This window comes from Callorhinus ursinus, unplaced genomic scaffold, assembly GCF_003265705.2.
Source record: "Callorhinus ursinus isolate GAN/ISIS: 27379988/994484 unplaced genomic scaffold, GSC_fseal_2.0 scaffold70, whole genome shotgun sequence".
Taxonomy (NCBI): Eukaryota; Metazoa; Chordata; class Mammalia; order Carnivora; family Otariidae; genus Callorhinus; species Callorhinus ursinus.
In genome coordinates this window covers 1,499,792-1,516,112 of record NW_027397132.1, presented here as the reverse complement: position 1 = coordinate 1,516,112, position 16,321 = coordinate 1,499,792, and the positions used below count along the sequence as shown (strand labels likewise).

The following is a 16,321-nucleotide window of genomic DNA, read 5'->3' as shown; positions in this document are numbered from 1 at the left end:
CCAATGATGTACTATACCTTGGCTAATTGAATTTAAATTAAAAAAAATAAAGGGCGCCTGGGTGGCTCAGTTGGTTAAGCGACTGCCTTCGGCTCGGGTCATGATCCTGGAGTCCCGGGATCGAGTCCCGCATCGGCCTCCCTGCTGGGCAGGGAGTCTGCTTCTCCCTCTGATCCTCTTCCCTCTCGTGCTCTCTATCTCTCCTTCTCTCTCTCTCAGATAAATAAATAAAATCTTAAAAAAAAAAAAAAAAGAAAGAATATTCACTGCGGTTTCTGTATTCCTTGAATAAGTAAAAGCCAAGCACTTCTGTAGAAACTTGAGGAGCCTGGTGTTGTGATGTCAGACTGAACTTTCCCCTAGTGTTTGGTCTATGCACATCTCGTATGTGCTATTTGTTGGTTAGAGATAATCAGCCCACCATCGAAAACAGTAATTCACTTTTGTAGTCAGTTCTAATCATGTTTTCATTGTTGCCTTTGTTCTTGCTGCCTGTCAGCGAAAGGTTATGTATTTGAAGGTCAGGAGACTAGTACTGAAGTTTACATTTTTTCTTGCCTTTTTAAAAACAGAGCTTCATGCTTTACCAGCTGACCAGGCATGGGAAACAAATGACTGCTCAGTATCAAATAGGTAATTCTAGATGAGCTCCTGAACAACGAAAGTACCCATTGTTCCTTCTCTAGGGTTAATTTCCACACTGTAATGTGTATAAATGTAACTTTTTTCTTATAGAGGTCTTTTTTCCCTAAGATTTTATTTGAGAGAGCGAGCACTAGTGGGGGGAGGGGCGGAGGCAGAGGGAGAGGAAGAAGCAGACTCCCTGCTGAGCAGGGAACGGGCTAGGGGCTCAGGACCCTGGAATCATGACCTGAGCTGAAGGCAGACGCTTAACTGACTGAGCCACCCAGGTGCCCCGAGGTTGGTTGGTTTGTTTTTTTTCATAGGAGCTATTATTACTCTGTAGTCTCTTTAAAATTGCCATTTTATTGATGGCCTTTCTGATAATAGTTGTCCATATTCTTCTTCTAGTGCTTTGCCAGACCTTTATCAAAATGGGGCTGCTGTCTTCTTTCACCTGTAGTGATGAGTTCAGCTCGTTGAGGCTACACCACAACAGAGCTATTACTCATTTAATGAGGTCTGCTAAAGAGAGAGTTCGTCAGGTAAGCACTAAAATACAAACTTCGTGTATGACAAAAACATTTTAATTTCAGAACTGTATTTTAAAGCATTATGAAGTCCTGGTTATAATAGGTTTATAAAAATGTTAACCTTGATTTATTCAATAAGTATTTACCATGTGTTAGGCTTGTAGGAGCTGGGATTCAAGCAGCAAATGAAACAGACAAAAGACAAAAACACCTGCCCTCATTGGGGCTTTTTTTTTTTTTTTGAGCTTATGTTCTGATGAGGGGGCAGTCAGCAATAGAAACATAATAAAAATACATAAAAATAAAGGGGGTGTTACATACATGGTGGTAAGGGTTAAGGAGAAATATAAAGCAGTGAAGGGGCTTAGAAAATGTGTGGGTTATATACAAGGTGGTCAGTTACTGAAGTTAGTAGCTGCAGTTGAGAATACGAGACATGCACCTATCTGGAGGAAAGAGCCTTCGGGCAGAGGATCAGTCATTCCCGAGGCTGCAGTGTGGTTGGTGTGTTTGGGAAGCTTGACTGGCAGCCATGTGGCTGGAGTAGAGTAAGCAGGGGGACAATATGGTAAAGGTAGGGCTAGGAGGGCAGCGGATGGACAGATGGAGGAGGGTCTTGAGACCATTTTAATGTCTTTGGGTTTTTTTTGTTTTTGTTTTTAAAGATTTTATTTATTTATTTGACAGAGAGAGACACAGCCAGAGAGGGAACACAAGCAGGGGGAGTGGGAGAGGGAGAAGCAGGCCTCCCACGGAACAGGGAGCCCGATGCGGGGCTCGATCCCAGGACCCTGGGACTATGACCTGAGCCGAAGGCAGACGCTGAACATCTGAGCCACCCAGGCGCCCACGTCTTTGGTTTTTTACTCAGAGAGTAAAGTAGGAAACTTTATAGGATTTTGAGCCCAGGAGTGACTTGATCTGACTTACATTTTAATGGACCACCGCAGCTGCGCTGTTGAGAATAGATGCAGGGAGGCAAAGGCAGAAGCAGGGGGGCAGGTGGTCAAACAGGCAAGAGGTGATAGGAGCTTGGAGTGGGTGGTAGCAGTGGAGATGAGAAGTGGTCCATTTCTGCATCTGTCTTGAAGGTGAAGTCAGAATTACTTGCTGGTAGAGCCCCTTGGTAAGTTCTTCGTCTTATCAGTGGATGGCAAGAATATAGCTTTTTTAGAGTAGTGATCTTTTGGTTAAGACAAATGTTTTCAATTGTAAACCCCTTCGTGATATTTTTCAGAAATAGCCAGAATGTTTTTCTTTTTTTAAATATTGTTTGAACATTTGGGACTATTAATGTGACATTGAATTTTGTTAGAGTCCTCATTTCATGAAATTTGCCTAAAAAGCTTTTAAAAGTAGTTTTCTGATTTTAGGATCCTTGTGAGGATAATTCTCATATCCAGAAGATCAGGTATGTGTCAGATACTTCCGTGATTGTGCAAAGAGTAAAATGTCCGAAAGAAATTAAGGTTAAGAGCTGATTCTGAATTAATCAGAAATTAGTTTTGGAGTTAAAAATAATGTAGTTAGGGTACTTTATGAAAAAAAAGCTTTATTCTCAGAAATTAATGACTGCTCCAAGATTTGCTTTACTTCTCATTCCCCTATGCCCCCCCCCCTTCTGTGTGGATTCCATAAGCCCCACCCTTAATTCAGAGCACTGATAGTCTGTCAGGGGAACAACACTGAATTTTGGCTATATGTGAGAAATGCTAGTTTAAAATTTATAACTCATTAAGAAATTTTTCATTAAGAAATATAAGTAAATTTATTACTGAGCTCAGCTAATCAACTGTTGCCTGTTTGTCATCCTTAGGATTCCTGCTTTAAAACATTGATAATTTCTAATTGGAATACTAATTACTGGTAACGTACTTGATTAACGATCCCTTTGCTAACTCTGTTTTGTCCCCTTGCTATCTTTATTACATGTTGATTTGCTTAGCAAATCATTTTCTTCCTAGAGAATGAAAAATTTTGTTTTGGCTCATCTTTTCAAAGCATCATAATTTAGTGATCAGTAAGGTTTGGCAGGTTAGTGTTACAGCGAATGTGAAATATCCTGGGCACCTGGTTCTTTCATGTTTTAATATTGTTTGGTTGTTTGTATTTCACTTTTAGGTCCAGGGAAATAGCCTTTGAAGCACAGACTTCACGTTACCTAAATGAATTTGAAGAGCTTGCCATCTTAGGAAAAGGTGGATACGGAAGAGTGTACAAGGTTGTTTTCCACAAATCCGTTTTGACCTCCTACTCTGAGTAAATGTGTTTTGAGAAGTTGTTCTCATGATTATTATTTAAAGTGCTCCAGGGGAAGTTCCTAGAAATCATGTGTGCTTACTTTTCCCTAAGATTTGTCATTTATAGGGAAGTGGGCAGGTTTTAACTTTTTCCTAACCATGTTGGTGGTTTAGGCAGATTCTGGAAACCACATTAATTTACTTAAAAATGTATCATGGGAGAAAGCTGTGCTTTTGTATTTTGGGCCTCACGTACTTCTTTTGCTGACATTTCCATTTTTCAGACCTAGAGTCTATAGGAGTTGGGAGTCTCAGTGCAGTTTGGAAGCTTCTAGTCTAGCTAACTGTAGCTGACTTTCCTGAACATAGTAAAGACACTTGTCTTTCGCTTAATTTTATCTCTTTAGCTAGTTTGTATCTTAAACTCAGGTTAGAATAACTTGCTCTATTCAATTGAATTTAATGGCACAATATGCTTTCTCTTTTCCTCTGCTTTTTAGGTCAGGAATAAATTAGATGGTCAGTATTATGCAATTAAAAAAATCCTGATTAATGGTGCAACTAAAACAGATTGTATGAAGGTATGCTTTTTTAAAGTGTATTTACTTTGAATAATGGGGTATTTAGATCCTTTTGAAAGAGTTATGTGTGTGTGTATTTGGCAAATACTAGGTGTCGTGGATTGCTAAGTTTATTAAAAGTGGGTTACATAAAAAACATCAAAACCAAATTTTTATTTGACTTAATTTTTAATTTTTTATTTAAAAAAAGTTTTTTTTGGGAGAGCAAGAGAGAGTGAGAGTGTAAATGGCAGAGAGGGGCAGAGGGAGCGGGAGAGAGAATCCCAAGCAGGCTCCACGCTCAGCATGGAGCCCAGTGCGGGGCTCGATCTCACAACCTTGAGCTCATGACCTGAGCTGAAATCCAAGAGTTGGACACTTAACTGACTGAGCCACCCAGGCGCCCCCCTCTAAGCCACTTGGGTCTCCTGTCCTTGACATAGTGGTGACAGCAGGACTGGACTTACTAGTAGTATATGTGCTGCTGAAGCAAGCCCTGGACTTACTGGGAGGAATGAAACGAGAGAATGAACATAAATGGGCTATGGCAAGTATGAAGCGCTAGATATGTGTAAGTTACTTTGTTGCTGTAACAATTCCATTTGTCTCTCAGAAATAGTCTGGTTATTTTAACATAGTTTAGACTCCTTGTTTGGTTGGGTTTTTATTGTTTTGTTCTGGAAGAAGTAGTATTTGATGCCATGCACATTGAACAAGTTAGTGAAAGCCAGATCAAAGTGCGTTTCCTCTTTAGGTCCTGCGGGAGGTGAAGGTGCTAGCAGGCCTTCAGCATCCTAATATCGTAGGCTATCACACTGCTTGGATAGAGCATGTTCACGTGGCCCAAACACAAGGTAAGCCGTTACAGATGGTATGGCTGTCCGGTTGGCAAACTGCGACCCGTGGGCCGAACCCGGCCTGCCCCTGCTTCGTTGCCTCCTGAGAGCTGAGAGTGTTTTCTTACATGTTTAAATAGTTTAAAAGGAATCAAAAGAAGAATACTTTGTGAAAGTTATAGGATATTCAAATTTCATGTCAATGAGCAAGGTATGTTAGGACCCAGGCTCATTCATCCGTGTGTTGTCTGTGGCTGATTTTGCACTGCAACAGCTGAACCGAGTAGCTGCACTGAGTCCTGGAAGGCCTGTAAATCATACAGCACTTACTCCCGGCCCTCTACAGAAAGTTTGCCTCCCCCCAGCGTAGTTGAACAGCTCTGTTTTTATAGTTCCTAAAATGTGCCAGGCATTTGAATAAGCTTGTTGTATCGTATTTTCCTAGAAAGTATTGACATTTTTAGACTTGTGGTCTCATTTGGTGTTATTTTAGCTCTGTCTTCGACCATAAATTAGAAAGCTAGGCTGCTTGAAGATGGGTTTTTGTTTGTTTTGTTTTGCAGATAGAATTTCTATTCAGCTGCCATCTCTGGAAGTGATCTCAGACGAGGAGGATGACAGGTATGTGGAGGGGTGTGTACTTTGACACGTTAGATGTAACCTGTCACCTACACCAAGTTGTCTTTGTCTTTTTGCTCATTTTCATTACAAAGTGCTAAATGGCTTCTTCCTCTCAGCTAGTTCCTGCCAGTGTTTTCAATAAATGTTGCTGCTAGAGAGATCTGATGCCATGTGCTTGTGCTTCCAGAGTTTACCAGTGAGATTTATGTAGGTGTGAAGGGACAGCTGAGTTACTCTTGATCTTTTTTTTTACATTGATATTTATCTTTACTGTTTTTTTTTTTTTCCCTCCAGAAATCAGCATGTTAAAAATGATGAAAGTAACAGCTCATCCATTATCTTTGCCGAGTTCACCTCAGAAAAAGAAAAGTCTTTAGGAGAATCTGGCATTGACAATCAGAATAACAGATTGGTGAACTGTAGCACCAATTTAATCACAAGAACCGCCTGTGAATTTGAATCATCCAGTTTGCTCCAAGGAAATGGTTTGGCTGATTTGCCTTCCAGATCGATTGTTGAACATCAGCTGCCACTTAGGCATCATTCTGACTTAGAAGAGAATTTCACATCCACCGGGGAATCTTCTGAAAACTTAAGTTTGTCGGGGCAGACAGAGGTAGTTCACTTTTCCAGAACCTACTGATGATTTGATGCTCACCCATAGTCATAGTGTGGAGGACCCATGACTAGATGTGGCCTCCCTTCCAAGCTGACTGTGCACCTTGGCTCCTCCCCGCCCACATCTGTCTTTGTCAGCCTCTCCCCGCCATGTCTCCCTGGCCTGTCTCCCTGGCCTGTGGCCCTTGTGTTGGGTCTTCTATCCTTTGCTTAGTTAACGCCTGCTAATCCTTTTCTGGCCACTTCTGTTTCTTCTCATTTGTGCCCCTGGAGTTGGAAGCACTGTTCACACCGTTTCTGTTGTGTGTTCTTATCATGCTATGCAAATACATTTATGCATGAAGACCTCTATTTTGGAACGTGACTTGAGGAGAGGAGAGATCAGGTCTGTTTTCAGGACACTCTCATTGAGGGTCACATCCATATGCCACATGCTCTACCCGGTGTGGAGTCTTAGTGTTAAAAAGGACTTGAATGCTAACAGGGTCTCTGTATAATCTGGTACACTGGCATTACAGAACCGGATATGCCATCTGTATATGCGCATGCAGAATTAATTCTTGTTGCCCAGGAATATGTGGCTCCGTGCATGTGCTTTTTATGAGACACAAAACTTTGAACAGAGTCACCTGAATACACAGGAGTGGAATTTGAGGGACTTTTCATCAGAACCATTCCATTTCTCCACACTACATTTGGGACTTTCCTTAGTGCCGAAACGCATGCGCTGTCGTGAGCTTAAACTTTGCTTGCCTTTTCCTTGAACAAATTATTTATGGACACAGCGAGGCCTCCAAAATGCGCATCTACTTTGAGGTGCTCAGAGAGCAGTAGAGTGGTCCCCAGCCATTCTCTGACGCTGTGTCTGAGCTTTAGAAACTGCATGTGGCGAGCAGACCTGATCGTTTCCGCGCCAGGGCCTCAGTGTCACCTTCGGGAGCTTGTGCCGCTCTGCAGCCCAGGCCTCCCCCTGCTCGCTTGCATTCTGACGCACCGTTTGAGGCATTCCTTTCTTCCTCTGTCTCCTTCACGAGACTTTGGGCTTCTTGGGCGGATGTGTGTCTGTCCTCTCTTTCCTGAGCATGTAGCCCCCTGCTTGGCCTAGCGGAGGCAAGTGATACCTATTGACTGAATGAATAATGTGAGCAAGTTGTGCCCAGGTGGGAGCCAGCCGTCTTGTCCCCCAGGTGCAGTACCACCTGATGCTGCACATCCAGATGCAGCTGTGCGAGCTCTCGCTGTGGGACTGGATAGTTGAGAGAAACCAGCGGGGCCGGGAGTATGTGGACGAATCTGCATGTGAGTAACAGGTGGATCTTGGAACACTGGGCTAGGAAATGGCGACACCGGCGGATCTTCCGATGTAGGAACTACCTGCAGGTGCTTTAGACTCAGGAAAAAAATCACCTTTTCGAAACAATTGTGTTTATTTCAACATTTTCAAGAACATATAGGTATTTGGAAGTTCATTTTCTCTGAGATAAAGACATAGTTTGTGGATTCCTAAGCAGTAATGTGCTAGAATTTAGGTTGATTTTGGGCATAAAAGGTCTTTTAGAATTTTTTTAGGAAGAAATTTAAATATTTTATTTTTTAAACCTGACGTGATACTCTTACAAAAAGATACCTTTGAAGAAACCCTTACAGAAGGGTAGGTGGTGAAAAGTTTGTCTCTCTCAAGATTCAGATCCCCTTCCTTCTGCAGGAAAGACTCTGTTAGGTTAATAATTTTTAAAATTATTGTAATACTAGTTCTTATCTTGTGCCACATAATTGAATCACCTGGGGAGCTTTAAAAAAGATGTTGATAAGACAGAGTAAGAGAAAAGCAGGTGGAGAAAGCCGACCACCATGACTTTGGCTGAGGTGACTGTGGCTGGTGTTCAAGGTCAGCACCAGCAGTGAAAACTGTTCATAGTGTGACCTTGAGAAGGTGTGATGAGAAGGGCATTGTGTCTCTGGGGTCTTTCTCCCCAGAACCCTTAATGCCAGTCTAATTGTAAGAAAACTTTAGACAAATCCCGGCGTAGGTACATTCTATGAAATACCTGACCAGTACTTTCCAAAACTGTCAAGGTCCTTGTAAACAGGAAAAGTGAGGAACTGTCACAGACTGGAGGAGCCTCACGAGACCTGACCATTAAATGTAATGTGGGTATCCTGGATGGAGCCCTAGAACAGAGAAAGGACGTTAGATAAAAACTGGGGGAAATGTGAATAAATTGTGGACTTGTATCAGTCTTGGTGCATTAACTGTGACAGATGTACCCTACCAGTGTGGGTGTTAATGATGGGAAACTGGGTGGCGGGTAAGTGGGAACTGTATTATGGTCTCCGTTTCTCTGTAGATCTAAGATTGTTCCAACAAGTAAAGTCTTTCTTTTTTTTTAAAGGGTGTTGTCAGGGACTGCACCAGCAATTTTTTTTTTTTAAAGATTTTATTTATTTGACAGAGAGAGACATAGCAAGAGTAGGAACACAAGCAGGGGGAGTAGGAGAGGGAGAAGCAGGCTTCCTGCTGAGCAGGGAGCCTGATGTGGGACTCGATCCCAGGACCCTGGGACCATGACCCGGGCCGAAGGCAGACGCCCAACGACTGAGCCACCCAGGCGCCCTGCACCAGCAATTTTTATATGATATGGGATAGGGCTTGGCCTTTGATATTTTTTTGGAAATTCTCTTGTTGATATGTGTAGCCAAAGTTGAAAATCACTGTATTAAGTGATCAAAACTGGGGATGCAATTGACCTGATTTTAAGTAAAGACCCAGCTAAATATTAATTATTAATCTTTTGCTGTTCACGCCTATTGACACTCTAACCCTTTATTTAGTCTAAAATATAGGTCATTTAACACACCCAGGATCTTAGATTAGCTTCCAAGGGAGGCAGAAACAGAATGCTTCCCTCAAGCACTCAAGTATCTCTGCGACGCTCCCTGCTTCTCTGGTTTACTGTGTAATCAGGACATAACCAGACTTTGCTTAGTTCAGTCGTGGCAAGTAATGAGTGGGTATTTTTAGTGTCCTGTACAGTTGTATTCTCTGCTGTGTGAGCATCATAGTGCTAGGTGCAGATGTCTCTGTAAAAAGAAGAATGGCTTATTAAGGCCCTGTATGCAGTTGTTGATCTTTAAACTTCCATTTGGAAAGTAAGTAATGAATCCCTCATGATGGGTTGGGTAACTCCGATCTTCACCGTCCAGGACGATAAGCCTATGAAAACAGGGAGGGCAAGATACGGAGATCACTGCTATCATTGTGCATATTTTTCTTTTTTTTAAATTTTTTAAATTTTTTAAATTTTATTTATTTATTTTTTTAAAAGATTTTATTTATTTATTTGACAGAGAGAGAGACAGCGAGAGAGGGAACACAAGCAGGGGGAGTGGGAGAGGGAGAAGCAGGCTTCCCGCGGAGCAGGGAGCCCGATGCGGGGCTCGATCCCAGGACCCTGGGATCATGACCTGAGCCGAAGGCAGACACTTAACCATCTGAGCCACCCAGGCGCCCCGCATATTTTTCTTTGAAAAGTATTTTAAAATAAAGTTTAACTTGGTAGTGTTCCCCACGGGCTGTGTACCTTCCTATCGAGTATAGTTTTTTTTTTTTTAAAGAAAGCAAGACTTCTGTTTATTTTTTTAAAGATTTTATTTATTTATTTGAGAGAGAGAGAATGAGAGACAGCACGAGAGGGAAGAGGGTCAGAGGGAGAAGCAGACTCCCCGCTGAGCAGGGAGCCCGATGTGGGACTCGATCCCGGGACTCCAGGATCATGACCTGAGCCGAAGGCAGTCGCTTAACCAACTGAGCCACCCAGGCGCCCTCGAGTATAGTTTTTTAATTTTTTTTTTAAGATTTTATTTATTTATTTGACAGAGACACAGCGAGAGGAAACACAAGCAGGGGGAGTGGGAGAGGGAGAAGCAGGGCTTCCCGCGGAGCATGGAGCCTGATGCGGGGCTCGATCCCAGGACCCTGGGACCATGACCTGAGCCGAAGGCAGACGCTTAATGACTGAGCCACCCAGGTGTCCCTCAAGTATAGTTTTATATCACTCATCCCCAACAATCCATACGTGGTAGACCCAGGTTTGAATCCTAGCTCTAGCACTCACTGGCGGTGTTGGGGCAAGTCTGGTAACTGCTCTCAGCCTCTTTCCTCCGCTGTGAAATGTGAATCATCCCATTTGATAGGGTGTGAGGATTGAAGCACTCTGTGCAAAGGATGCGTTGCTGAGGGAACAGAAGGTGTTCTCACCTGATCGGGCCCGTGTACAGGGGCCTGCTGTTTGGATGTGTTAGGTGGGTTAAAATGAGAACCTGTTACAGACAGACCAGAGGAAGGGAATTGATCTGAATGGCTGTGAGAGTCCCAAAGCCCTCCATCTGTAGACAAGAGGCTGTTGCTGCAGCGTGAGGGGCGTGGTAGCGGCGGCCCTTGTAAGGGGGACCGTTGTGTTTATGCACACAGACACGCAGAGTTTCCTGTCTTCTCAAGTCCTGAGGACTTGAGATCCCTGAGTTACATGCTGGGTGGTGCAGAAGGAGAGTGTGGCTTAGGTGAGCTGCATATCAAGGTAAGGTAGGCTCATCCAGGAGGAAAGGGAGCACGTTGTATTTCTGTGTTATGTATTTGTGGTGTAAAATGGCTGAGGAGACAAGAGCTATTAAGTTTTTATTATGATATCACCAAATTTACTTAGCTGGAAAACGAGGATTTTTTGCTTTAGCAATTTGTTTTAGTTCCTACCAAACTTTCCCACCCCTAAAGTCAGTCATTATATCATCATATTAATAGATGAATTAAACCATTTACTTGTTTTCCCATTACTTTGTTTTCATTTGTCAGTCATTTTTGGAAAATACAGCATTCCAAATCTTCCATATAATGGGAGCTTACTCCTTGAGCTAACATAGTTTATCTTTTTTCTGATTGCATTATTTGTAACAAGGTCTTTAATCCACAGTAGGCTTAGGACACCAGATTTATCAGTGTTAAACCCCAGAGTGTCAGGGGTTGAAGGAGATTTAAACCTAGTTTAATTCAGCCATTTTATGCCTGAGAATGGTTTACAAAGTAATACAGGGGTTCTGGGTGAAATTAGTGACACCAAGTCCATTTACTAGGGCACTAAGTTTGTGATGGTTTCTTTGCAAGCTGAGGGGCCCTTCCTGCTTATTTTAAACCATTTAGGTGTGTTGACTTTGTTGAAAATCTGAATTAGGTTAATGTATTTGGAACTGTGTAACATTTAGATGTTTATGTAATGAGTAAAAAGAGAAATAAAACTTCCTTTTTCCCTTCAAGGTCCTTATGTCATGGCCAGTGTTGCAACAAAAATTTTTCAAGAATTGGTGGAAGGTGTATTTTACATACATAACATGGGAATTGTACACAGAGATCTGAAGGTAAGTGCTTTGTATCAGGGAGGTCGTGGTGTTGGTTCACTGAGTTAAATGAAATTACGTATCCTCTTTCATTTACTTAGGGTGGGGGTTATTATTTTTATATAAGTCATCATCCCATGAGTCCAGAACTTTAGATTGAACTTATTTTATTTTTTTAAAGATTTTATTTGTCAGAGAGAGAGAGAGCACAAGCGGGGAGCAGCAGGCTCACTGCTGAGCAAGGAACCCGATGCGGGGCTCGATCCCAGGACCCTGGGATCATGACCTGAGCTGAAGGCAGACACTTCACCAACTGAGCCACCCAGGCGCCCCTAGATTGAATTTATTTTATTTTATTTTTAAGATTTTTATTTATTTGACAGAGAGAGAGACAGCGAGAAAGGGAACACAAGCAGGGGGAGTGGGAGAGGGAGAAGCTGACTCCCCGCTGAGCAGGGAGCCTGATGCGGGGCTCGATCCCAGGACCCTGGGATCATGACCTGAGCCGAAGGCAGACGCCCAATGACTGAGCCACCCAGGCGCCCCCCCTAGATTGAATTTATTTTTATTTATTTATTTATTTTTTAAATTTTATTTGAGAGAGAGCACGAGAGGGAAGAGGGTCAGAGGGAGAAGCAGACTCCCTGCTGAGCAGGGAGCCTGATGCGGGACTCGATCCCGGGACTCCAGGATCATGACCTGAGCCGAAGGCAGTTGCTTAACCAACTGAGCCACCCAGGCGCCCCCTAGATTGAATTTAAAGGCAGTGATCTTTGGGCATTTGAAAATTCTCTATGGAGGAGTAGTAGTGTTTTTCAGGTAGTGAGTGTGCTATGAGTTACTCATATAATAGATGAGGCTAAATGTATTTAATGCTGACAAAAATCCTCATATGTTATTGTAGCCTTAGAGGTAAAATCTGTTTCTACAATTATGTAACTTAAAGGAAATTTAACATGGGAAATTTTTTTCTGCTGTTTAAAAAAATCTATGATTATTCCAGTTCTTATCCACAAAAGACTATCAAAGAGAGAAAATAGATTTACTTCTTTGGCAGAAGAGTTTTTTTTTTTTTAAACAATTTTTTTTTTAAGATTTTATTTATTTATTTGACAGAGAGAGAGATAGCAAGAGCAGAACACAAGCAGGGGGAGTGGGAGAGGGAGAGCAGGCTTCCTGGGGAGCAGGGAGCCTGATGTGGGACTCGATCCCAGGACCCCTGGGACCATGACCTGAGCCGAAGGCAGATGCTTAACAACTGAGCCACCCAGGCGCCCTGGCAGAAGAGTTTTAATTTGCTTACTTTTTGAACAAAGAAATTAAGTTGTGAAAAATGTCTTTAAAGGAATATTTGGGAACGAAAAGTTAATGTGCAAATCATTTTATTTTTTGAAAAAAGTTTAAGAACCAGTTTGTACATCTGGGATGTACAACGTGATAAGGTAAGTGTTTTCTGGATACGAGTCTAGCCAGAAAATGTGGTGTGTTACTGAAATTCTATGGCTGGTGAAACTTTGAGGTCCTATTTCAAGAGGTAAGCTAAGTCATAATGACTGTATAGAGAGTTCCAGATCTTCACTGGGAGAAGTTGCTTTAAGTGTTGTTTGTATTTCTCACCATAAATATTTCTGATGTTTCTTTTACAGATGTCTTCTAGGGATAAGGGTTTTTGAGATAACTTTATTAGGGTTTCCCTTAAGAGGTGGAATTCTGGTAGCATGATTCCTGCAGGTAGAACTCCTTGGTTATTGGTCAGTCTCAGAGGATAAGAGCGATAAAGGAGTCTGGCAAGAAGCCCCGTGTCCCTTATGTTGGAACTGCGCTGGAGGTACATGTATATCGGAGACTCCCCGCTTCTTGTTAGTATGTTAACGTTTGCTTCAGATTCAAGCAGGAGGTTGATGATTGCCTCTCTGCCTCCAAAACATGCCTCATGGATAGCTGTTTGACCTTCATGGTCCCGGGCATTTACTTTGGCTCCGTGAATTAGCAGCAAACGGATGCAGCTCACGCCTGCCTCCAGCAGCCGGCCTGCTTTGCTCGATGCGGTGCACACCGCCAGCTTAAGGGCTGTGTTCCCGGTGGAGGCGACGGCGCAGTTAACGTTTGCGCCACAGGCAATCAGCGTTTCCATCATCTCCTTATTCAGTATGTCAGCAGCCATGTGAAGGGGTGTCATGCTGGATTCGTTAATGGCATTGACGTGGGCACCATTTTGGGCTAAAATGGAGAGAACCAGATAGGTCCCGTAGGTTATGGCCAGGTGGAGGGGTGACTGTTTGTTGCTGTTGTCCACTCGAGCGTTGACCTGAGCTCCATGTTCGCACAAAATACGGAGACACATCACAGCGTTACTCTGAATGTCTGTCAGGATCCTTTGGATTCTGTTCCCCGGTTTTGTCCACGTGGTAGAAGTGATTGGCCAGTGCAGGAGCATCAGGTGGAGCGTGGTGAGGCCTCTTGCGTCCCTAGAATAGTTATTGATCGCAGATTACACTATATTCCCGGTGGAAATGGTTCTACATAGAGAATTAGTACTTAAGAAGGCAATGTTTATTGAAAGTGATTCCCCTTGCCTACTTCTTTGAAGTGTTTGAAAATCTGCATTAGTTTCTGGGGATATCACAGCATTTTGGTGGGGGGGGGACTCAGGTGCTGTGAGGGTTTTACAATGGCCCTCATGTGCTTCTCTACTGAAATCTCTCAGGGATGCTTCCAAAATTCCTTTATTTTGGCAGAGAAAAGGGTTTATTACAAACATCTGACTGTTCCACTGAAATTTGAAAATGATTTTCAGTTTATGTATATTTATTTAGCGTAAGGCCTCATGCTAGGGAAATGGTAAACAGCACGGAGTCCCTGCTTTTGCAGGGCTCGACAGTCTAGCATGAAAGACACAAAATATTTAAGTAACTAGATCAGTATTGCAAATAGGCAAAATTCTAAGAGGTATGACCACCCTAGAGGGTGTACGGAGGAGCCCCTGTGGAGGAGGGGGGTTGCGTCGGTGATGTCCAGTTGTGGAGGACTGGGAGAGAGTCTGCAGAGCTGGGCAGGGCCATGCGGGGGTAGGGTTCTAGCCAGACAGGCCAGGGGGCTCTTCTGGAGCATGCTGAGAATTTGGGGCTTTACTTTCTGTTAAAGTTATGGGGGCAAGAAGTCATTTTGTTTTTACACCATGTGATTCTTCCATTCATTAGATCCTATTTATTGGCACTTAGTACCAGGCATCAGTTTAGGTGGTGAAGACGTGTTGGTGAACGAGGTAACTACTCTTTCATGAAGTATACTTTCTAATGATGGGTAATAAAAAGAAAATTCATTGTCTATTTCTATATACTTATTTTCCATGCCTAACTGAGGGTTTTAAGCTCCCTGAGGGCTGTGACCAACACTTCGTGCATTTTCTGCAGCATCATTGCTGAGCGCTTAATTCTCAGGATGCTTGAATTGGGCTGACTGGTTTGTGTTTCTGCATTACTGCCAGTTTTTCCAAGTATCTCATCTAGTCAGTAAAGAAATTGGTTCATTCAAGACATGGTCGTGGTATTTTGTAGTCCCTACCCCCGAAGAATGGGTGAGTCCAGACATTACCGGGGAGAGTAACATCTAAATCATGCGTATCCTCACTGAGAACTGATTGCTGTTGAGTTAACTTACCTGACTTCTGGGTCGGCACCGTGTTCTAACAAACAAAGCAAACTTTGCGCCTTGCGGTATTCGGCAGCCAGATGAATGGGGATGATGGACTGCATCTGCTTTGGGGGAGAAAGCAGACTACGTTACAAGTAGGCCTGTGCAGTGTCAGCCTGCTGTGTCAGAGGAAATAAGTGTACTTAGTATCTCAGTTCAGTATTTTTCTGGTATGTGCATTGAAATTTTCTTTTTGACTGTTTTAAAAGACCCCAAACCAGTGAGAGTCATATAAAATTGTGTTTAACATAAATGCAGATTTACCAATGCAACAGAAATAACTTACGTAAAACTTTGCAAGTTGATTCTTGTGGAGAGTTCATAGTGTAAAAGTAATGGTAATTGCTACTAAGTCACTTAGCCTTAAATTAACCCACAGGGTGATTGACAAGTAGGTTTTGTGTTTTTTAAGACTGCCAAAGTCAGAGTATCAGTAGTAAAACCTGAATTTCCAGGGTTTCAAAGATAATGCAGCGTGTCTTCCATGATGAGCAGAGCTGTTTATTCTGGTTCTTAAAATACATCTCTAATAAGTAGTGACTTTTTACGGCATGACTGCCAGGTAAGGGAAGAAGGCGGAGTAAAGGAGACAGTGACTTTTGGGGAAAAAAATTAAAGGTAATAATCATTGTATAAAAATTTAGAAAATGAAAAAGCATATGCAAAAAGGAAAAATAATTCCTTCACACAGATGTAATCACCATTGGTATATTTGAGAGGACGACATTAATGTTCCACCAGCCAAACGGGTTCTTTCCGCACGTCAGCGTACGTGGGGCAGTTGGGAGGCGCGCAGGGTGCTGGAGTTGAAGTGTCCCACCGTGGGGGTGGTGGGGACCATGGGGAGGTTTAATGAGTTCACAGCAGCTAGGTGGTGGGCCTTCCGAAGCATGGCGTCTTTTCCCTACAAGTGACAGAGCAGAGGGGAGGGTACCTGGTTCAGAAGTAGTCGGTAGCTGGTGGAGTTGGCCAGAATGGTCATGGGCTGATTGACGGGGTGGCTTCTCAGGAGCACCTGGATCACCACGCAGTCCTCCCTCATGATGGCCTCGTAGAGTCTGGTGTGGAGGGCAGCAGCTGGGCCTTCTTCCAGGGTGTTGGCACTGTCAGCGACCAGCTCCCTGCTGCCTCTCTTGGTTATGTTTCCCATGAGCAAAACTTAAGAGTGGGGACTTGGAAGTGCAGGGGCCACTTGAGACAGAATTGGTCCA

General features: G+C 43.1%; 2 protein-coding genes across 6 annotated transcripts in view; one reads left to right on the top strand and one right to left on the bottom strand.

Annotated features, from left to right (window-relative positions):
- The window catches only part of EIF2AK1 (eukaryotic translation initiation factor 2 alpha kinase 1), a 34,472-nt gene that overhangs the window by 10,668 nt on the left and 7,483 nt on the right, over positions 1 to 16,321 (top strand). For 3 of the 4 annotated variants that reach the window (XM_025863787.2, XM_025863784.2, XM_025863786.2), the window contains 9 exons: positions 1,033 to 1,166; positions 2,528 to 2,565; positions 3,276 to 3,375; positions 3,895 to 3,975; positions 4,709 to 4,808; positions 5,354 to 5,411; positions 5,706 to 6,027; positions 7,190 to 7,328; positions 11,338 to 11,438. In XM_025863787.2, coding sequence (XP_025719572.1) covers positions 1,033 to 1,166; positions 2,528 to 2,565; positions 3,276 to 3,375; positions 3,895 to 3,975; positions 4,709 to 4,808; positions 5,354 to 5,411; positions 5,706 to 6,027; positions 7,190 to 7,328; positions 11,338 to 11,438 — 1,073 coding nt within the window. The remainder of the gene's footprint in view (positions 1 to 1,032; positions 1,167 to 2,527; positions 2,566 to 3,275; positions 3,376 to 3,894; positions 3,976 to 4,708; positions 4,809 to 5,353; positions 5,412 to 5,705; positions 6,028 to 7,189; positions 7,329 to 11,337; positions 11,439 to 16,321) is intronic. The other variant, XM_025863785.2, reaches the window with a different exon arrangement.
- On the bottom strand, positions 12,783 to 16,260 carry ANKRD61 (ankyrin repeat domain 61). Of its 2 annotated transcripts, none has more exons than XM_025863789.2 (3): positions 16,045 to 16,260; positions 15,078 to 15,175; positions 12,783 to 13,885 (listed from the first exon to the last, which is right to left on the bottom strand). In XM_025863789.2, the coding sequence occupies exons 1-3, from the start codon at positions 16,258 to 16,260 to the stop codon at positions 12,940 to 12,942; spliced, it is 1,260 nt and encodes a 419-aa protein (XP_025719574.2). In that variant the 3' UTR covers positions 12,783 to 12,939. The 2 variants fall into 2 exon arrangements, with proteins under 2 accessions (XP_025719574.2, XP_025719575.2); XM_025863790.2 differs by having other exon boundaries at positions 15,078 to 15,172.